Source organism: Carettochelys insculpta, chromosome 19, assembly GCF_033958435.1.
Source record: "Carettochelys insculpta isolate YL-2023 chromosome 19, ASM3395843v1, whole genome shotgun sequence".
NCBI classification, from domain to species: Eukaryota; Metazoa; Chordata; order Testudines; family Carettochelyidae; genus Carettochelys; species Carettochelys insculpta.
The window spans coordinates 11828088-11851603 of NC_134155.1; the positions used below are offsets into that span (position 1 = coordinate 11828088).

At 47.8% G+C, this 23516-nt stretch overlaps 1 protein-coding gene across 1 annotated transcript in view; it reads right to left on the minus strand.

The window, feature by feature from the left end:
- CCDC92B (coiled-coil domain containing 92B) overlaps positions 1-23516 on the minus strand; it is a 41599-nt gene that overhangs the window by 13311 nt on the left and 4772 nt on the right. The window contains exon 2 of the mRNA XM_075013334.1: positions 1617-1664. Within this exon, the coding sequence (XP_074869435.1) occupies positions 1617-1664 (48 nt within the window). The remainder of the gene's footprint in view (positions 1-1616; positions 1665-23516) is intronic.

A 23516-nucleotide genomic window follows, 5' to 3' on the forward strand; every position in this document is an offset into this window, starting at 1 on the left:
CAAGTGAGAGCGACACATTTCTCCTTGTCTCTTCTCACCCATGGCTCTGATGGGAAGGGTGCTGGCCCCACCATGCTGCAGAGCTGTCCAGACGCAGCGGTGGCATGAATGGGGAGGTGCACGTGGTTCCAAATCCCATGCAAAGGCATCTCTAAGGCTACATCTACCAAAGCCTGGAATATCGACCTGCTCAGGATCGATCTTCGGGGGTTCGATTTTCAGCATCTGGTAGGGACACACAAAATTGACTTCTCAGGGGTCACAGTCGACCCCTGCACTCCTTGCGAGAAACGAGGAGTAAGGGAGGTCAACGGGAGAAACTCTTCCATTGACCTTTCTCTGTAGGGACAGCCAAGTAAGCCGAGCACAGATAGGTCGATTCTAGCAATGCAATTGCCATAGCTAGAATTGCATATCTGCGGTCAACTTACTTTGCCTAGTAATGGAGAGATAGCCGTGTTAGTCGATATTCTATCAAAACAAAAAGGCAGTCCAGTAGCACTTTAAAGACTAACACCTAATAAATTATTTTGTTAGTCTTTAAAGTGCTACTGACTGCCTTTTTGTTTTACTTTGCCTAGTGTAGACACAGCTTAAGAAACGTGCACCAGTTTCACCCTCCCCGTTCTACCGCTCACACGGTGCCCCTTGCTGGTCAGATCTTGTCCGAGACCTAGGCAGCCTCTCTGGCCAATGGCATCTCTCATTGAGTGGGTGTCAAGACAGCTGCTATTCAACAGGGGGAGACAGGAGCCAGATGGGGGAGGAATGCAGGACAAAAAGATAAGGACAAATATATACTGAAAGTTTTTCCTTGCGGTGGGATTCGAGCATCTGAACCCAGACCCTTGCCCTTCTTTGCACTGTATAAAAATAGGTAGGATGCTGTGCATACTTTCATGGGCATGAGGTCTTCCCTTCTTCCTTTCTTATCTTGTTTGTATCTGCCTGCCTGTCTGGGCTGGCTGGCTGCCCGCCTGCCTATGTTTCTTGTGTCAGACATGCTGTCTGCCTGCCTGCCTATCACAGCAGTCTTGTATTTCTTCTCCTTCTCCGACGGGGCTCACTGGGCTGCCTGGTGCTTTTTGCAGGGGAGACAAAGGAAAACCCAAGGGAGATGACTGCTCTGAATGTCCAGGGGAGACTTTTGGAGATAAAAGTTCGGTCTCTGGGACCTCTATAGGGCCCAATTAGAGGTCACTGCAGTGGAGGTTTGTAGTGGATTTGAATTGGACTAGGACCCAAGCAATCTTCTGGAGTCTGCCAAGGATGACGCGAGCGAACAGTTTACCAGTGACGCTTAGGAGGGAGATTCCACGGTAGTTGTTGCAGTCACTTCTGTCTCCTTTCAACACCGAGTTGAAAGATAACACTCTGAGCTGGTAGCAGTAACAGATCCTTTGTTCTCTCTGCAGACCAAAAGCTACAGAGAAATACTTCATACTCACAAACCTGGCCTATTACACTCCAGCCCCTTAAATTAGCTCCTCCAGTTCACCACTGAGTCCTGCTGCAGGGCAGTGTGCAGATGCTTAAGCATTCCTTCCTACATCAGCCTTGTCACTCTTGGCTCACCCGTCAAATCCCAACCTCTGTGGAAAAGCTTTTGCTCTTACCTTGCTGGTGAGTTTCCAGTTCCTTTGTCTCAAGGTCATGGGTCAGATCTAGAAGACAAATCAAACAGCCATTCAAAAGGAAATGTATCATTCTGGCAAGCGCTGCTCTTTGCATTTACTCATTATCATGTTAATGCTTTAAAAAGTGGCATTGCTGGATAGCTTGTAATTTATTATGTCCCTTGATGGTTTCTCTTCGACTGAGCCCAAACCCTCGTGACAAATGTTCCTGCCTCTGAGAAGTCAGTGACACGAGGATGTGGAAATAGATATGTCTTGCTTGATGGAGAGCATTAGGATCTTATCAAGCAGCCACGTAGCTTTTCCAGCCTGAGTGACATGCCTCTCCCTTGTAAAACCAACATCATAATTACAGATGCTGCCCCATCAGCGGCACCAGTGGAGCAACCAGTTATTGTTTAACGTGGCAATGCTTCTTTTTAAAAAACAGAGCCGCTGGAGCATTCAGTTGAACTGTTTTAGGTGCTTATTTAAGCCAGGACAAAGAGCAGAGTGGTGACATGAAAACAGAACAGAGCGTCAACTGCCTACTGAAATATCTCATGAGTGACTCTGATGGAATCTTGCTGTCTGTCTGCTCCTTGTGCCGCATATTCTGCAAGAGGTGCCCTCTTGTCTTCCATACACAGGGCTGTCGTAAGGATGTTGTCAGCACTTTTCTAGTGCTGTCAGACTTTTAAAACCAGTCACCCAAGGTAGCTTAGATAGTGTATGAGACATCTGCTCAAGAGTTAAGCATCGGAGTTCTTAGGCGGTGGGCTTTCATTCCAGTGATGAATTGCTTGTAAGTGAATATTCGTATGTGCTGTTCCTGGGGTGGGGTTGACCTTGAGAATCCCAGCACTAAAAGTATAGCCCACTGCCTGTTGAGATGAAGGAGTAAGGCCCTGCTCCTCAAAGCTATTTACACACCTCATTCCTTTAACTGGTGGTATTTGACTGCTACCCGCTATGGACCACCTATTGGAAGGGTATGTGAAACACAAAGGGTGTGTCTACACAGCAAAGTTCTTTTGGAATAATAGCCGTTATTTCAAAATAACTTTGTGAGCATCCACACAACGCAACCGCTATTTCAAAATAATTTTGAGATCGCGGATGGTTTATTTGAAATGTAGTAAACCTCGTTCTGCAAGGAATAGTGCCTACTCTGAAATAGGGATTTTGGAATAGGGGCAGTGTAGACAGGGAATAGGGGCTATTTCGAAATAAGCTATTCTGGAATAGTTTATTCCAAAATAACTCTGCTGTGTAGACATGGTAGTTTGGATTAGAGCCCCTTGAAGCAGTGGACACACTATTATTTTGAGGCTTCCCTGTAGTGTGGACATGTTATTCTGGACTAGTTTATTTTGGAATAGTAACTCCAGAATAAGCTATTCTGGAATAACTCTGTAGATTTAAAAGTAGCCATCCTACAACAAAAAAAGCTTCAAAAACAGATTCCAAAGAAAAACTGCAGAGCTGCAATTCATTTGCAAACTTGACACCATCTATGAAGGATTGAACTCAGACTGGGAGTGGCTGGCCAATTACAAAAGCAGTTTCTTTTCTCTTGATGTTCACACCTCCACTTTAGTTACTGATAACGGGCCACATCCTCCCCGACTGAACTGACCTTGTCAACTGTGGTCCTCCTCTTAACTGGGACTCCCTCCTTTTCATAAGCCCCTACATTTAAACCTCCTCTGGAACCCCGACTCATGCATCTGATTAAGTGGGTTTTTGCCCACGAAAAGCTTACGCTCCAAAATATCTGTTAGTCTATAAGGTACCACAGGACTTCTTGTTGTTTCTGTAGCGTTGACATCCCAAAATGGGCAATGGACTGCACTTGCTTGGGCCAGGATGGCTGAGGTCTGCACTGATGTCTGAAACACAGAGCTTATGTAGTTGAATTAAACTCTCCTCACAAAGCAGCTGCTGATCAGGTTGCCTTTGGACTCTTAGCCTTTGCTCTAAAAAAAACCCAGGCATACCCTCAACCCATGCTCCTGGCTTATCTTTCATCTCATAAAGACATGTAAATACAACGAACGCACGGCATGCTTTTTATGTTTACATTACTGAAATCCCCTGACTGAATGTAGGAAAGAGGTTTTGCAATCGCAAAAGGCTGCCAGCAGCATTTTAATAGTCAGAGATGAATTATGCCACTCAGGACTGCCTGACACAGGCACAGTGATAATGATCTAACAGTTATCTATGGAGCTGAACCCTGCTTGCCTCCATGCTGAGGGAGCAGGATCAGGCCCAGGATGTGTGTCTGATGCGTAATAGTATACTCAAGAGGTGAATAAATGCCTTTAAGAGTTTGTTTCACTGCATGTTTAAATGGCTCAGCCCACGGCCCTTATATTAAACTCACTCCTCTCTGCTGATGAGAACGGGGCTGGTACCAACCACACCGACTGTCTAAAGAGACTAGTGAGTGAACAGAGGGTGTGTGTAAGTGAAGTGCGGAGAAGGACCGGGCAGATACTGGGTTCAAACCCTTTTGTTTACAATAAGTTGCAGGCAGTCCGAGTGGAGTCCGAGGCAGAGGAAGCTGGACAGGGAGCCACCAGTGTTCCCTGTAAACTGTACACTCAGGTGGCCACCCCAGAGAGATTCAAACATGGCCCAGGAAAGCGCCTACAGCCGGCAGCAAGTTTCTATTGGTGGTGCACACATGCCTCAGGGCACAGAACACCATTTACTCCTACCTTTTGTTTCCTGTCTTTTAACCAGTTATCAACACCCATTCATGATCCTATTCTCCCTAAATTTATCTATCGCTGTTCTGAACCCCATTCAAGTCCTGGTCTTCACAACATCCTCTGGCAAGGAGTTCCACAGGCCTACTGTGCATTGGGTGTAGAAAAGCTTCCCTTTGTTAACTTTAAACTTGCTCCTGTTAATTTCATTTAGTGACCCCTAGTTCTTATGTTATGGGAACAAATAAATAACTGTTATAACTTATTCACTTTTTCCACACCAGCCATGATTTTATAGACCTCTATCATATCCCACCTCCCCCTTAGACTCCGCTCTTCTAAGATGAAAAGTCCCAGTCTTTTTAATCATTCTTCATATGGTACCCATTTCAAACCCCTTATCATGTTGTTGCCCTTTTCTGAACCTTTTCCTTTACCAAATGTTTTCTCTGAGATGAGGCAACCACATCCGTACACAGTATTCAAGAAATGGAAGTACCATGGATTTATATAGAGGTGGAAATAAGATCACGGGAGAGAAGATTAAATATGGAGGAGAAAGTATGAGTCAGGAAATACAGTGACTATATGATATGCCATGGAAAGAAGGGAAGGCACCTAAAGAGTAGATAAGATCCAGGCTAGTGACAATACATGGGAAAGGAAGTATATTGGAGTGTAAGAATTACAGAAAGATTGCCCTAAGGAGTCATCTAGGCAAGGTGCTGATGATGATACTGATGGAGAGGCTAAGATCACAGATGGAAAAACATCTAGCGGACAAGCAAGCAGGACTCAGGAAAGACAGAAGTGCCATACAGCAGATATTGGCACTATGACAGCGGACAAGACTCGACGAAAGTGCAAGAACATCTACACTTGCTTTGTTGATTTTCAGAAGGCATTTGACAGTACAGATCAGAAATGGACTTGGGCAGTGTTGGAGTTGCATGGAATGGATAACAGACTGATAAGATTGTTGAAGGATATCAGAGACAATGTGGAGGCACTAGTGAGAATGTGTGGAGAGATGGGAAGTTGGTTTAGAACGAGTAGAGCTATGAGACAAGGAGATCCGATATTGCCGAGCATCTTCATAATGTGTCTAGAGAGAGCGATGGACAAGATCAAGGAAGAGGTAGAAGAGATATCTCTTCATGGGATAAAAATTAACAACATGAGGTTCACGGATAACACAGTTATCAGTGAGGAAGATGAGAAGCGAAAATGGTGCAGGTGCTAAACAAGGAAGGGAAGCGGTATGGACTGATTATGAACATTGATAAAACAAAAACAATGGTATTTGGAGATAAGGAAGTAGGAAGGAAGATCAGCATAGATGGGATTGAACTAGAGAACATAGAGAAGTTCATGTAATTGGGGAGCACCATAATGTATAGTCTAGACTGTAAGAAGAAAATAGTGACTAGAATAGCGAAAGCAAGAACAAGTTTGAAGGCAATGGGTAAGATCTAGAAAAGCAAAGCAATTAGCTTAGGAACAAAGCTGAGCATCTTGCAAATGTGTATTCAGCAGCATGTTGTACGGATGTGAGATGAGTGATAATGAAAGATTTGAAGAGATAAGAATGTTAACATTCAAGAGGAGTTGGGAATAGGATGGATGCTGAATGTCATCAATGAGGAATTACATAGGAAGATACAGACAAAAGAGAACCAACTACAGAAGGTTATACAATGGAAGTTACAGCTATTCAGGCATAGCTGCAGAATGAACTACGAGTGAAAGGTCAAGACCCTGGTATTCGGCACAATGGATGGTTCAGATAGGAGAGGCAGACTCCAAAGAGAATGGGTAGATGTTACAGTAGATTGGTGGGGAGCTAGTCTACAGAAACTAAGCCACTCTGCACTGGACAGGGAAAGATAGAAGGAAATTGTGAGAGAAGCATCAGACATCAACTGGCAGTGAGCCCATGGTTGTTGACGATGACAATGGTATGATATTCTCTGCCTTATCCTCTACCCCTTTTTAATGATTCCTAACATTCTGTTTGCTTTTCTCACAGCTGCTGCACATTGAGTAGAACATTTTAGAGAACTATCCACAGTGACTCCAATGACTCTCTTGCGTGGTTATAGCTAAATTAGCCCCCATCATTTTGTATGTACAGTTGGGATTATTTTTCCAATGTGCATTAGTTAACATTTATCCACATTACATTTAATTTGCCATTTTACTGCCCAGTCACTCAGTTTTGTGAGATCCTTTTGACGTTCTTCACAGTCTTATTTGGTCTTAACTACCTTGAGCAGTTTAGTGTCATCTGTAAACTTTGCCACCTCACAGTTTACCCCTTTCTCCAGATCATTTATGAATAAGTTAAGTAGGATTGGTCCTAAGACTGACCCTTGGGGAACACCACTAGCTACCTCTCTCCATTCTGAAAATTTACCATTTATTCCTACCCTCTGTTTCCTGTCTTTTAACCAATTCTCAATCCATGAAAGGATCTTCCTTCTTATCCCATGACAACTTAATTTACGTAAGAGCCTTTGGTGAGGGACCTTGTCAAAGGCCTTCTGGAAATCCAAGTACACTATATTTCCTGGATACCCCTTGTCCACATGTTTGTTGGCCCCTTCAAAGAACTCTTATAGATAAGTAAGATATGATTTCCCTTTACAGAAACCACGTTGACTTTTGTCCATCAACTTATGCTCTTCTAAGTGTCTGACAATTTTATTCTTTATAATGGTTTCAACCAATTTGCTCGGTACCAACGTTAGACTTACTGGTCTGTAATTGCTGGAATTACCTCTAGAGCCCTTTTTAAATATTGGTGTCATCTTGGTTATCTTCCAGTCATTAGGTACTGATGCTGTTTTAAAGGACAAATTAGAAACCACAGTTAATAGTTCCACAATTTCACATTTGAGTTCTTCCAGAATTCTTGGGTGAATGCCATCTGGTCCCACTGACTTGCTACTATTAAATTTATCAATTTATTCCAAAATCTCCTCTGATGACACGTCAGTCTGGGATTATTCCTCAGATTTGTCACCTAGAAAGAATGGCTCAAGTTAGGGAATCTCCCTAACATCCTCAGCTGTGAAGACCAAAGTAAAGAATTTATTTAGTTTCCCTACAATGGTCTTATTGTGACAGGCTGTTGCAATAGGGTCCTTGCTTGGAAGAAAGAATGCTAGACTGAAGAGCCCTCTGTTTTGTGGGTCTGCCAGACAAAGTCCACCAGACTCCCTTATCCCAGAAGGAGCAGAATACTTTAAAGTGGCTTGGCTAGAGGGCCAGGCATCTCTAGTAGCTGGTATAGGCAAAGCCAGGTGTGGAGAAGCTGAGGTGGAGTGCTACAATCAGGCCCACTGATGGGGGAGGGGGAGGGCAAAGGGGGCACCCTCAGCCTGGCATTTGGTAGCAGCCAGACGCCTTTCAATTGCCATGGCAGCACTGCTGAACCACTGCACACAGCTGTGAGGGGCCTTCCAGTGCCACAGTCTGGGCAGTGCTGAGGGCTGACCCCCCTTGTCCCCGCCCCTTTCTAGTTTGCAGAACCAGGCCCCATCCCCCCTTGCCCTGGGGCCCGGGGCAGGTGTTGGCCCCACTGGCTGCAATGCTACTCCTGCTTGGAGGGGATGCTCTGAAACAGTAAGTGTTGTAACAGTTCCTTTACACCAGTGTCAACATGACTGTGCTACTGGTTGTGCTGATGTAACTACAGTGCTAAAAATAACCTCTCCCCCAGCTAGGAGAGTAACTGCTGGTATAACTTTTCCAGTGTTGTCTCTAGTCCATCTTAGAGAGCAAGGCGTTAGCAGCAACTACTTATGTACAATGGGGCTTCAGTCTTGCTAGGGGTTGCCGGGTGCGACTCTGCAACAAATACTCGGGGTTGTATTAACAATGCAGTGAATAATTCAAACTCAGAGGCAGGCAACCATCCCCGCTGCTGAAGGCAATGTCAAGCTTTTCCCTTTAATCAGCATGTGGGTGCTTTGTTTCAGGGGCGGCAGGCACAAGAGTAGAACGGGGGTGAACCAAGCAATCCCAGATTCAGCTTGGAGACTTTCGGAGTCTGCTAAAGAGTCAGATATCCTATAGCAATGAGAAAATGTTTACTGTGGCTGCGTCTACACGTGCACGCTACTTCGAAGTAGCGGCACCAACTTCGACGTTAGGCGGCGAGACGTCGAAGTCGCTAACCCCATGAGGGGATGGGAATAGCGCCCTACTTCGACGTTCAACATCGAAGTAGGGACGTGTAGACGATCCGCGTCCCGCAACGTCGAAATTGCTGGGTCCTCCATGGCGGCCATCAGCTGGGGGGTTGAGAGATACTCTCTCTCCAGCCCTTGCGGGGCTCTGTGGTCACCGTGGGCAGCAGCCCTTAGCCCAGGGCTTCTGGCTGCTGCTGCTGCAGCTGGGGGTCCGTGCTGCATATACAGGGTCTGCAACTAGTTGTTGGCTCTGTGTATCTTGCACTGTTTAATGAAAGTGTGTCTGGGAGGGGCCCTTTAAGGGAGCGACTTGCTGTTGAGTCCGCCCCGTGACCCTGTCTGCAGCTGTGCCTGGCTCCCTTATTTCGATGTGTGCTACTTTGGCGTGTAGACGTTCCCTCGCTGTGCCTATTTCGATGTTGGGCTGAGCAACGTCGAAGTTGAACATTGACGTTGCCGGCCCTGGAGGACGTGTAGACGTTATTCATCGAAATAGCCTATTTCGATGTCGCAACATCGAAATAAGCTATTTCGAAGTTGGGTGCACGTGTAGACGTAGCCTGTGTCCCCCTTGGAGACTAGGGGGACTGAGAAGATGTGTTGCATCTTATCTATATCAGTGGTTCTCAACCAGAGGTTTTTTTTGTGGGGGTCTGAGCATTAGACTCACCGAGGTCGAGGGCAGAAAGCAAAAGTCCCACTGCAAGTGACTGAAGCATGAGGCTCTGAGCCCTGCCATGGGGGTGGAAATCGAATCCTGAGTAGGTTAGCTTTGTGGGGACCATTGTGGCCTGGGGCCCCTGGCAGCTGCCCTGTTTGCTATTCCCTAACACTGGCCCTGGCTTTTACGTTGTTGTGGCACTGGGGGATGTGGCATTTTTGTGGCATTTTTACAACATGTTGCTGAGGGAGGCAATGAGAATCTCAGGTCTAGACAAAGGGTTAGTGGGCACCAGCTGGGGTGTGGATTCAAGTCTGCGCTGCCGGGTTGTGCCACTGACCCACGTGGAGCCTGCTGGGGGGCACTGGCAGCTCCCCAGGGTGTGTAGATGTCCCACGTGACAGGGCGTGCTCTCACTGTGCACTTGCAGTGCCTGCCAGCAGGGTCGACATGGGCCACCTCACGTGCAACAGCAGAGGGCTAATTCTTGTGTGCCTGAGCCAGTCGTGCCCTGACACATCCTACAGACAAACCCTTAGTCTAATGGGAAAGACCTACTGCACATTGGCCTTAAAAATGTCTTGCTGGGATTCCTGGTTATGCTAAACTGCTGTGATCATGTCCATCAGCCCCAGAAATATGTCATTAGTTTTCCACAGGGGGAGTTTCATACCTTGTGTCTTGTTCCTACAAACACACAGACGTCACCAGCAGGATTAACTGTCTGTTAATATTGCACAGGTGGGAGACCCAGGGGAGGTTGCTTTGTTACACTAGTGCAAATCCAGAAATGCACCACTCAAACCAACAGGGTTTTACCAGTGTGAGTGGGAGCAGAATGTGGCTGTTGTGTCTTCGGCTGTCAGTGTTGCTAATGCTCTGTGATGGGGCCTCTGCCCTGCATTGGCCAAACAAGGGTTAAACTCAGCACTGTGGAGTCTACAGCTGTGGCACAGATCAGCCAGTTAGAGCCCAGCTGAGGGCAATATAAATGCGGGCTCCTAGAAAGCCAGAAAGGAGCTTCTTGCTTCAGCTGTGAAGTAGGAGGGAATCTGGGTGCCAGGGAAGCCACAGGGGCTCCCTAACACAGAACAGGGCTGGGGGAAGCTCTGGCCAGGCAAGCTCCAGGGCCTGAGGGCTCTAGGGAGGCAGCTAGGGCAGGAGAAGGCAGCTGGTTCAACCTCTTACCGATGAAGAGTGGACTCTTCAGATTGCAGTTTGCCCCTGAGGTAAGGGGACAGATGACTGACAGTGAGGCATGGTGGGTGTAGGGGTTTGGGGACCCCTTGCAGAGAGGACCCTAGAGTGTGTGGCACTGTGGCAGGGCAGTATCCTGATGGAAAAGTGCTGTGGTCTGGGAGGGATGTGAGTGGTGACATAGGTGGGTGGAGAACAGAGGGTGCTCTGGAGCCTGGAAGTGCTAATTCCCGTGTGACCAGCAGGAGGTGTCCTGGGGTGAGTCACACCTGCTTACCCCCTCCCACCACAGTAGAGTAGCATCCAAGCAGTACAGTGTGCTCAAGAACGGTGAGTCCTGCCTATAGCAGGATTAGCATCTCTGGCCCTTTCCTTGCTCTAGCTGTTGGCTGGTGTCAGCCGCCAGCATGCTGTCTCCTGCCTTGCTATTTAGGGAACACCCTTACAAAAAGGTTCTGCAGCATTCCTGGACCTCACCAATTAGACTCCAGGCTTTCCCAAGCTGGAGCTTTCAATGTACTCTCCCAGCGAGGCCCTGATTTCCACCAGGCGCTCCAAGTGCTACTGGAATAAAAGTATCAGCACTCATGGGAGTGGGTGTCCCAGCCACACATACTGAGCTGGAGACCCTAGATTGTGACATAAGTTTTTGCACAGCATCAGAAGGTCATCAAACAGGGCCCAAGCAGGATTCCTGCTAATTTCTCCTGTCTATGGGTGGAATAAACTTTGTTATGTGCAGCACCAATTGAAAGGCCAGATGTGGGAGGGCATGCGCACTTTTCTAATCTGCTAAGCAGCTCCTGAACCTCTTCTGGGCATCTGCCCAAATGCTCATCTTATGGGGAGCTTACGTTTTTTTGGCCCAGTACAATCCTGTAATATGGGCCCCTTCCCTACACCACAATTTGCAGCCTGGGCTGGACTTCCCTGTTTCCCTTCTGTGTGGTGGCTCTGGCCATAAATCAGAATGACCAGTAGCTGCTCTAATATATGTAGAGGGCTGCACTCAGCCCAGACTGTAGGCATAGTAACAAACAAAGTGTCTGGTCTCATTTCCGGGCCCACCTGGTCTGTGTTTTCTGTGCTGTGGCTCTTGAAAGCCCAGAACCAGCTCCCACGTGCCTCTCTCTGCAGGCAGGATGTGCTTTTCTTAGGCAGTGCCTCTGGCTCCCAGTAGTCTGACTCCGATAGTGCTTTGAGCAACTGTGTTCAGTTACTTTCCAAATGAAATGTCTGCTGTGCAGTAAGAGCAATAACCTGAGTGATCTACTAAAAATAAACCAGGGAGACTTGGGTAAGCCCTATTATCGTTTTGGTCTGGAAACAGACTTTTTATTTTAAGGGAAGGGTCTCCATTAGGTCTCTGTCCTGGGCTTAGTGCTATTTAAAAATCCTGCATCGATGTTCAGCTAATCTTTTACATCTATCTGCAGACCAAAATTTTTTATATGCCCTGAGGCCTGTGCAGATTTGCAGCAACAGAAACAAACCTTAGCCATGGGCATTCTGCTAATCAGCTGGGCGGCATTTGAATTTCTCCTGAGTGGCTGCACAAGTGTCCAGCTTCCAGGGAACTCTGAGCTGCATGTTGTTTGCCTACCAGTAATTCCCAGAAGCCTCTGCAGTTCTCTCCCACAGGGGCACAAATCAACACGCCAGTACATTGCTACTAATCAGAGGTGGGAAAAGTACCTAAAAGGCTACTTGAATAAAAGTGCAGCTGCTTGGGTGGGATGTATTTAAGTACAAGTCACTGGTGTCCCTCTGGAAAACCATGTGCGTGAAAGTACACACAGGTCACATCTTGATTGTACTCAAGTATTCAGGCATGAAAGCTGCTGCACTTTTACTCAAGTAACTTTTGGGTCCTTTTTCCACCTCTGCTACTAATTCTGCTGGCAAAACAAAGAACCAGTCACGTAGCACTTTAAAGACTAACAGAATAATTTATTAGGTGATGAGCTTTCGTGGGATGGACCCACTTCTTCAGCTTTGGATTTTGACAGAATACAGACTAACACGGCTAGCTCTCTGTCACAGTTCTGAGAGTTTGCTTTTGGGTCTCCATCGCCCTGTCCTGTTTGGGGTGGTAGGTTAGCCTCTCCCGAGAGTTATTCACCATGTGCGGTGCCAGCAGTGGCACACGCTAGGCAGGAACCCTATTACCATGTGGTGAGGAGGTGCTCTGGTCTTGCTCATTGACCAGGACGTGACTGGTTCAGGGCCAGGATTGCTACAGGCAAGCGAAGCTTTCCAAAGTGGCCCGTAAGTTGGGATGCTCAGTTCAAGAAAGAGATGTAGGAAATTCTGACACCACCCCCTGCAGTCTGCACAGCCAAGGCTTGGGACTGCGATGGCTTCAAAGCAAATCCTCACATCCCAATGCTTCTCAAACTTGTGGGGCGCTCAGGCCCACTGATGAGGGGCCAAGGGAGCAGTGCTCCAAGCTTGTCAGTGCTAAAGGGCCAGTGGCAGCTGCAAACCGGGACCCTTTAAGAATTGCCATTGGAGAGCTTCTGCACCGAGCGCTCTGGTCAGCTCTGAGGGCCAGCAGGGGGTGCTGCACAGTCCAGGCAGCACTGAGGCCCCCCTCCTCCTGGGAGCACAGCCGCACCCTGCCTTTGCCCAGGTTCTCAGCAGACTTGTCACCCCTCTCACAGAGGTGGAATTAAAACCTGGTTCCAGCTCTGGATTTGATCTATGTTAGATCCTTACATGGCCTCCAGCGTCACTGAGTCGTAGGGAGGCACCAAGGGGCAGGGCAGCACTATTGTCCCTGTTTCTCAGGAGGGGAAGTGAGACAGACTCCATATCTGGCCAGAGATCACACAGGAAGTCTGTGATGCAAACGGCTAAATGAACCTGCATCTCTCGAACCCCTCACCAGCTCCCCGGCTGCAGGAACATCCTTCCTCTCCTCGGCCGGGTTTCTATTTCTGTCACAGCTCTGCGCCTCCCAGATTTGGAAGTTGGTGCTGCATGTGCATGTTGCGAAATCCAGATCCACAATGTGAACCAAATGTGGCTGGTCAGCCTCATTTCTAGGTGGCTTTAGTTACACACCGGAAGTGTTATGGGAAAGGGGCAGCGGAGGGGAAAGGAAATGCTGCTCTGAAGGCTTCTCTGGAGAAAAGAAGGCTCTCCAGAACTGCTGTGTGAAAAGGGGCCCTATATGTCCCTTGACTTCTCCTGCACCTTGGAAAAGCACCATGGGGGTGGATTGAAGCTAAAGGGGCCTGGGTCCATCAAAACATTGAGGACCACCAAATAGATTCTATGTCCTAGATACATCTAATGGACCGGGGGTTTCCTGCCGTTTCCTCCTCTTTTCAGAGTAGCCCAACTAACACAACTGGGCCCCAGCAGACAAGCAACTGTCAGCATGTCCTGTTGCTTCTTGCTAACTTCTGTGTCAGGGCCTCCTGCTGCTTAAATCCCAGGCATCCTGCCTTAACTGCCACTGCATGCTCCCTTTCATCCAACTCCTTTCAAGTGCTATGGCATCACAGCCTAGCAGGGAGCAGTCTTAAGTGCACCACTCACACAATGTCCAGCACTCAACAACCCAGGGGCTAGTTTGCACAGCAGCCTGTAGTGTTTGCTGCACAGGGGCGGAGTCCCAAAACGGGCAGAGCAGTAAAATCTGGGCACAGCTCTGCTACAGCATGGTTGTGATTGTGAGCTAGGAGGACCTAGTGGGTGTGGGAAAAAAGGCCATCGTTCAGAACCTCTCTCTTCAGTGGCTTCTAACAGCAAGACAGCGTGTGGTGGGGGGGAAGGGGTCTCCTGCCTTGATGAAAAGAAGAAGCACCAGATGTTTTTACATCCTCAGCCTGGCACTCCTTGGAAAAGTCAGTTTACCTCTCTGCCCTCATTTCTCCCCATATCAAGGGAAGATATGAGTCTTCCTATGTCACAGGGCTGGGAAGTTCATCTGTGCAGAGCATTTTGAAGCATGAAAATGCCTGGCCTCAGAGCTGCATTACCACAGTGAAAAGCAAACCCAGAATCAAGTGCAGCTTATTGTGACTCTCCTGGGTCTCGTCATGCTGCTTCAGAGACCAGAGACGAGCAGGGCCTGTGCTTAATGCATTTGCACCACAGATCTTTAGTCACAGAGTAACCAGGACGCCCCGGAGGCGGTTCCATAGGGAGGCCGGGCTGCTGGGCTAGCAGCAGAGACAGTGTTGCAAGATGGAGAATGAAGAACACCCCTGGGCGCTGGCTGCCTTTGAACAAAGGGCAGCTTTTGACTTCTAAGATAAACATGCTGTACGAACGCATGTCAAAACATGTATGTCTCTACACATACCTGTTCATGCATGCAAGCAGGTGTGTGTAACCGCCCACAGGCAGACTCGAACTTGGGAATTCTGGAGCTTAGTGCAGGAGCATCTTCAGTTTGAGCTAAAAGCCAGCTGCCTCTCAGCTCAGGCTGCAGAGGAGACTTTTTTTCTCTCTGTAAGTGGCCTACGTGCCCCTACATGGGGCTTTGAACCACAACCCTAGACGTGTGGGTTACATGTGCATGGACACCTATGTCTGCATGCACACAATGAAGCTTGGGTGCTTGTGCAGGGGTGTGGGTTTGTGTGTATGCACACGTGTAGGCTTGTGTATATTTATGCAAGCACTTCCAGAAGTTCCGGAGATAACAGACAACGTGCCAGTAGATGGCGCCCCAGAACACGCAGCATCACGATTGGGATTTTACAGGAACAACAAAATTTGTGCACGGCAAATGGGAGCTCTTTACACCAATCCTTAACATATCCCAAGTGTCAGAACTTGTGTGAGTCAGACCCCACAAAATCATCAGATTTATGCATTCTGCATGTTTTTATTTTGCTCTCCGGTCTTGGAGGCTTTAGAGATCACGTTCTCAGGCTTTTCTCCGTTGTTACTTTTTGAAAAATGAAAGCTCGGATTCTTCGATTTTCCTTACAGCAGAGACTGTAAGGAAATGCCAAATATCACAAGAGACACAATGGAAACATGGCATCAATGTTTACACGTGCATCTCCATGCTTGTCTTGTGCCCAGTGCAGCAAATGCTCTGCTGAATTTGTGAGGCTTCCCCAATCCGCTTTCCAAGCAGCACTTTCAAAAAAAGTTTGGTGGCAGTGCTCTCTGCTACCCAAGGAGGGCTGGCTGTCATTCCCTCTGGTGTCCATCAGTTTCCTTCTGTGCATTGGGCAGACAGGTTGAGTTCTCTGAGGATGGATCTTCAGCACTGATGGGGAAAAAAGGATAAAACCCAACAGGTCTAATTCTATTTCCTCATCTCTAAAATGCTGCAGTTCATTTTCCGTAACTGATTGCCAGGAAAAACACTAATATCTGGCTGAGTTGGTGCACACTTGTATGTGTCAAGTATTGGAGGGGTAGCCGTGTTAGTCTGGATCTGTAACAGCAATGAAGGGTCCTGTGGCACCTTAGACTAACAGAAAAGTTTTGAGCATGAGATTTCGTGAGCACAGACTCACTTCATCAGATAACCAGCATCTGATAAAATGAGTCTGTGCTCATGAAAGCTCATGCTCAAAACTTTTCTGTTAGTCTATAAGGTGCCACAGGACCCTTCGTTGCTTATATGTGTGTGTCCAAATGAGTTCTTGAACCTTATTGTAATGAGACACTTCAGTAAGGGTTAGGGTTTCGTTTCCCAGGAAGTTCTGCTTCTTTAAATTCAGGGCATATGACAACTTTGGAATGTCAAAATTTCCTGATGAATGGAAACTTCGAGTTTCAGCCAGCTCTAGAGAGGAGCTGCATTGACTTCAGTGGGTCTACACCAGTGTTTTGTGTAAGCTGAGCACTTGGGCAGCTGCCCAGGAGAAATTCAGGTGCGGCCAAGCTGATTGGCTGAGCCCCCACAGCTGTCCACAGCATGTGTTTCTATTGGTGGTGCGCAGCGGCACATGCCTCAGTGCACATAACAAAATGTATTCTGCATATAGATGGAAAAAAATAGAGGGAATTTTGGTCCAGACAGAGGCATGCAGTTATGCATGTGCTTGTGTTTGCAGGATCAGAGCCTAAATTTGGTTGCTCCAGTTCTGAGTTAGGATGACACTATCAGCTGGATAAGCACGGGATTTTTATACAGTCAGCTCGAACAAGGATGCTTGGGAATGAGACCATAAGGAAATCTCAGTTCAAGACAAAGTTACTCCAGACCAAATTCTTCAGACCATAGGTATGGCTATGGTCTGAAGAAGTGGGTCTGTCCCACGAAAGCTCACCTAATAAATTATTTTGTTATTTTTTAAAGTGTTACTTTGCTGCTTTTTTGTTTTGATAGTATATAGACTAGCACGGCTTTCTCTCTGTTACTAATCCAGACCAAATGTGCAACTTCTCACTTCAGTGAATCAGTTTAAAAACAACTCTGGCCATTCATTATCACATAAAGATCTTTTAGGAATGATAATATACATGCTACAAAAATCATTGGTTAACTCCAGAATCCCATTTCGTTCCCTCTTTCTAGCCTTGGGTTACTAATGTGGTTTTACTAGGCCGGGGAGGTTTTGTATCTATTAACAGTTTGCTTTTAACTTACTCACCTTTACAAATGATCTTTGACGTTAATTATCGTGCATCTGCCAAACCTACAGCAGTTGGAGAGCTAAGGGAGGAGGGGAAGTAATGCTGATTTTTTTCCTCCAAAAACTGAATTTAAATGGTTAATCTTTGTCCTAGATTTTTCTCTTAATCTGCTTTCATATTGACTCTAATCCCCCCACTAGCGCATCCCATTAGACACTGCTACGCTTCAGAAACTAATCTCTTGGCTTGATTTTTTTTCTTCCCAAGGCCTCTGCTTTTTTGTCTTTAAAAATAAATCTGCAGTGTCTGTATCCGTAATGGAGAACATACTGTAATTTCTGGAAACCATTCAGCACTCTGGCCCATCGGAAATCAATATCAATGGCTTCATATTTCTACAGCTAAAATGGGATTCCAGGGATATTTGAAATGAAACTTAAAACTGCAGTAAAGTCTCCTGTGGTTGTATTTTAATACAAGATACACTGTCCCTGGCATGGGGCCGATTTAGGTCTCATAGTTTGATATAGGTAGTAGGGACCTTGATCTTGCATTGTAACCACTAAGACTACTCCTGTGAATAAGGACTTGCAGAATCTGGCTGCGTGTACATGCCACAGTGTTTGAGAGAGAGAGAAAATCAGGAAGAGCAAGTAAGGCTTTGATATGAGCAGGGGCTACTGCTATGAATAAAGGCTGCAGGATCCGACCTGAGCTCTGCTAGTGGATCTTTTGAGCTAGTCCCTCTGGGTCTGCAATGCCTCATGATACAGCCTTTCTGTCGAGGTGAAATTATTTAGGGCCTGGTACAGGGGTCAGCAAGTGCCAGCATGGGTGCTAAGAGTGGCAGGTGAGCTGATTTTCATCACCACACGAGGGGGAGGCTCAGACCCACCCTTCCTCTCCCATGCAGCCAGGAGCTTGCTCAAAGCAGGCCGCCTGTGAATTAACAAAAGACCAGCTAATGCCACCAGCCACCACCTACATGGTAAAGCTCTGGATCTTAATTGATTTACTAATGAAGCTGTTGTGAGTAGGACTATTAGTGACTTTAAAAAGCATCACCAGCACTCAGATGGTCCATAGAGGTCAAGAGGTCAGATGTCAGCACTCTGCCTTGGAAAGGTTGCTGACGCCTGGCCTGGTCTGAGATGGGGAGAGCTCTGAACTGAGCAGGAAGCCAACTCAGGGTTTGCATTTGCAATACACTGGAGCGGAAGGCAAGCTGGTTGCGTAAGCGATGCGCATGATACATTATCTGTGGGTAGGAGAGCTGGCAGCTCCACTCTTACTGTCAGTCGTCCCCTCCTCCTCTGCTCCTTCCAGCAAAGCCAGTGTTCCAGGCAGGGCTGGCACCAGCTGCAGAGGAACCTGCGTTGCCTTGGTGGTGGTGGTGTGTGGGTTGTTTTTTTTTGAATGTGTGACCTAAATTTTCTTTAAAACACACACACTCCGTCTCTCTTCTGCACTGGCATCCTCCCATCCTCGGAAATGCTTTTCCTATATGGTTAAGAGATCGCATGCATGACCGAGAGAGGCCAAGCCAGAGCACTTATCTGCCTCCCTCTCCTGGGACCAAATCACAGCGTCTTTGCTTTGGCCAAACCAACATGGGCTCTAAGCACAGACTGGATTGTGCTTCCCCTATTCACCCTCTCTAGGATACCTTGCATTGACTTTCGCGGGCAGTTTCTTATCTCTCATGGGAGAACAGGGCTATGGACCACTCCCTGTCACCAGGGTTCCCTCTGCTTCTGCCATCCAGGGGCAGAATACATTTTGTTATGTGCACAGAGGCATGTGCGGATGTGCGCCGCCAACAGAAACAAGCTGCTGGATGTGGACAGCTGTGGGCGCTCTGCCAGTCGGCTGGACAGCACCTGAATTTCTCCTGGGCAGCCGCCCAAGTGCTCAGCTTACAGGAAACACAGCCTGTCAGTGCAAGAAGTGGTGGGCAACCTGCAGCCCCAGGGCCACGTGCGGCCCATTGGGATTCTATGTTTGGCCCGCGAGACATTTCATTTACTGTTGCCTATGCACCAGGTTGACACGTTGGCTCCTACCGGTACAGTAAGCCCTCGATTTAACAGACTAATGGGGGGAGGGGCGTCCGTTAGTGCCAAAGTCTGTTATATCCCAATGGTTATACTGTATGATGATGCATTGACTTTCCCATCCCATAACTCACCCCTGTCCTCTGCCCCCACTGCCCTTCCTCCCTCCCGCCCCATTCTTCCCCTCACCCCTCCTCCATCTCCTCTCCCAGTTACCAGGAGAGGAGCTGAGTGCCAGCCTGGCTCCTTCCATCTCCAGCAGCTCTCAGCCCTGTGGCTCCTCCGGCTCCGACCTGTCTGCGCGAAGGTAGAGCGTGGCTGCCCCCAGCCTGCCGGTAGGCAGCCGCCTTCTGCACCATGGCTGCTGCTCAGCACCAATGCAGGCGGTGGTGGCTGGGCACCAACGTGCTCCCCGCACACGGGGTTGGGGGAGGAGAGCTCCTGTACCCTGCTGCAGCCCCTCTGCCCAGCTCTTTTGGCCCTGGTGTTCCCAGCCGCTGCGGTTCAAAGCCTTACTTGCTCTTCCTGATTTTCTCTCTCTCTCAAACACTGGCATGTACACGCAGCCAGATTCTGCAAGTCCTTATTCACATGAGTAGTCTTAGTGGTTACAATGCAAGATCAAGGTCCCTACTACCTATATCAAACTATGAGACCTAAATCGGCCCCATGCCAGGGACAGTGTATCTTGTATTAAAATACAACCACAGCAGTTCCAGCAGCCCCAGCCGTTCCGGCAGTGGCTCTGGTAAGTCCCTGGCATTTATTTAGTAGGGGCTGGCAGACAGCGTCTGTTATTTCTGAAGTCTGTTGTATCATGGTCTGTTAAATCGAGGGTTTACTGCATTAGCAAAGTGACGTGCACCTAAAGCAAAGGCAGGCGAAGTGAGGTGTTTGCCGAGGGGGCACAGCACTGACTGGGAGAGCCGCGCGCTCCCTTTGCTTCCATTCAGAGCGCGGCTGCGGCTCCGTCAGCACGTCCTCGGTATGCAAGCGCAGTTAGCAAAACTACCCTAGCCAGAGAGACCCCTTTGGTTGTGACAGTCGCGTGGCCCACTGAGTTGAGGAAGGGGCACTCATGCATCCTGCTCTCTAGCCTTGGTTGCCCGTCGCTGACTACAACTAAAGCTTATCAACGTCACTGAATCAGAGGGGCAGCCACGTTAGTCTGTATCAGCAAAAACACATCTGACGAAATGGGTCTTCACCCACAAAAGCCTATGCTCCAAAAATCTGTTAGTCTGTAAGGTGCTCCAGGACTTCTCGTGGTTTTAACATCGAGCGCCCTCCAGGGTTTGTTTCCAAAGCTTAAAATCCTTCCTCACTGATGGCCTGTCTTTAATCTGGATTTCTTCATTTCATTTGAAAATAGGACAGCTTCTGAGCAACATGCTGCCAAGCCTGCATGCTCAAGCCAAGGAACAGCCCTGACCTGGAAGGAAGATGAGGTAGGTTGGCTAACAGTAGAAACTCAAGCATGTGCAGTACAGAGCCATTGAGCTCCCAATGTTTCCATGCATAAACATGGGCCGTCCTGGCTTGAGTAAAGAGCCTATACACTGCAACATGGCCACCTGGCTGCAGCTAACCGTGTCCCCTGCCTCGTTTGGGGAGCATGGGGTGGCTCCCCCGCGTGGCTGTGTCAATGGGAAATGACCACCCTTTTGCTCCTGAGTGCTCAACTTTCCCAGCATCTTGAATGTGAACACAAGTGATTCACATTTGCTTATTTCGTTTCTCTTGGTACAAGCAGCCACTGGTCAGGCACCTGTTTATATGTTGCCATTTCTCGAGACAATCCGGATTGTCAAACAAGGACCCAACCTCTGACTGTCAATATTGTCTTATGTTGGCAAGCAGAAGAATTTGGTCTGCTTATAGCTGGTTGAACATGTGCTGTGGGTGGGTTAAACGTAGAAGAGGGAGGTTGGGAAAAATTTCTTGGATGCTGTCACTTCAGAAATATGGGGCCCGATTCTGCACTCACATAAGTGCAAACCACAGCGACTCCAGTGAGGGTAATGGGCCTTCTGCACTCATGTACAGCAGTGAAAAGTGAGTGTAAAACTATCCCTGGCAGAGGAGCCCTCTACCCTCACTGTGCAGTGACATAAATGATGGCCCAGTGTGCAAGGCAATGAGGAACCAGACCTAGTGGATCCCCATAGAACAAGTGGGAGGTCTCATCCAAGCTTAGTAGGGTCTCGGTGACCGTGGCAGGGTGAAGTTCTTTGCCCAAGGTCACATTCCAGAATGGAAAGTAAAATTTCTGGGCTAGAAATGGCTGGTGACATTTGGGTTACAACTGGAGGGGCGGGCAGGCAGTGTTCCCTCTAATCTTTTCCAGCCATGTGTGGATTTTTCTATGTGCGGCATAAATTTAGTTATGTGCACTGAAGCATAAGTGAATGTGCACCACTGCTAGCAACAAAAATCCTAGCTGTGGGTGCTCTGCTAATCAGGTGAGCAGGATTGGAATTCTTTTGTTTTGCATTTCCTCCCCCTTTTTGCTCCCTCGCTGGAGGGTAACTCCATTTGACTAACTGCTACCCTGGAATCTCACTCTGACTGCTGTGGATGCTATTAACCAATTATAATTTATGACCGCCAAATATTCAGCAGACTTCACCTGCCTTTAGCTCCCTTTGCTCCCATGCTTGAGTCTTCTATGAATTTACGTTCTTTTCTTTCTGAAGCTTTACTGGTTAAAGCTGCGAAAAGGTGAACTGAGGTTCCTGGAATCCTTTGACTTGCCTGGATGCTTCAGGCGGGACAGCACAGTGTGCTGCTGGAAGCATGGGTGGGCCAGAATTAATCAACCTGCGGTCAGTGTTCCCTCTAACTTTTTCCATTTGTGGGTGGAATAAATTTTAATATGTGCACATGTGCACCACCTTTAGGAAAAACACACTGCTGGGTGGGCACTCTGCTTATCAGCTGGAGGGCAGGTGAGTCTTTTTTGGGCAGCTATGAGAGTGCTCAGCTTACAGGGAACGCTCGTGTGGTCCACTTGACACCGCCTACAGAGAAATGGCTGGTGGTGTTGGTTGTCAGGCAGGCAAATCTCCTACTGGGGCTGCACGCAGAAGGTGCGTGATAGGTGTTCGGGCCTCGGGGGTGCAGAGAGAGCGGCCATGATTCTGCAGCACGTGTGACAACTGTACAAAGGGCTGCTGCTGATCTCGGATTCATCAGTTTGCAGGAGGAGGTGGGGAGTTGTTTTTAAGGCTTTTTCCCAATGAGTGGTTGTTAGTAACCCTCTGGCAACATTGTGCCAATACCAGCGTGAAACCGACATGACAAGCAAATGGGACAACTGACTGCAAGCAGGAGTTTGTGCATGCATTACTGCTGGGCGCTCGCCACTCATAGCAACCCGTGTCTAGGATTGCTTCGGAATCTGAAGTTAGAATTAAGGGAGAAAAATGCCTGTTCTGAAAGGGTAATGTTGGGAAAAGGGAGAATTTGCCAAGGCAGCAAAAAGTGTTTTTTAGAGCAGACAAAATGCCATGTGGTTCTCCCCAGGGAGGTAAAGAACATTGCTGAAATATTACATCAGATTCATCCTTGAATGACCATGGCCATTAACTGCGGCAGTCTGATGTCATATCAGTGGCCTATGTGACGAGGCTACTCTTGTCCCAGGCTGTTTCCCAGTGGCTAGCTATCCTCAGCACATCAATGGTGGTCTTTGCTCAAAGCCCTGCAAGGGTGAAATGCATCATGAGCCTAACCAGGAGAAAACTGAACAACACTGGAAAGTGGGATCTTACACTGGGGCTGCCTATGCTGAATTTCATTTACAAAGATTTTTGGGTGTGCATCAATGATTTCGAGGGGCAATCCAATGCTAAGGTGTTGGACACAAGGTTGATGACTGGTCCCAGTCCTGCAGCAGTCTGATGACTAGCACCTCCACTTGCGAAAATCAGCCGAGCTCTGTTGAAACCACTGGAGCACTGCTGATGTATATCAGCTGAACATCTGGCTGTACCTCTGGTAAAATGGTACTCTCCTTAGAAAGGGTTGGGCAGCAATGATCTAAAATGTCCAACTATGTAATGGAGTTACCACCACAGGGCATTTCCAAGCTTGATTTATGCCCGATGAATCTATTTCTTCTCAGAGCTCGAAGCATTGCCGATGTGGCTAGTTAAGAAAGTAGAACAGCAGAAGTCAGAAGGAGATGGGAGAAGAGGATGGTATCACAGCAGACGGAGCTTTGCTCCCTTGGAGTCAGCCAGAGAAAGGAGCTGGTAGACAATGAGCAATTAGTCATTGCTGAATTATTGATGAACGATACTGTACAAGTTAAGAGTAAATTTCAGCAAAGGGAGGGAGTTCAGTGAATCGTTTGTCTTCAGACAAAAAAGTACGCCTGGAAAGGCTTTTATGAAGCACAGCTATCGGTCTGGAGCTGCCCATCTCCTGCCATGGTCACAACAAGAGTTTCAAGTGACTCTGTTTCCCAAAGGCTGGTGTGTGAACCCCACAGGGTCATAGAATGTTCATGTGGCTCT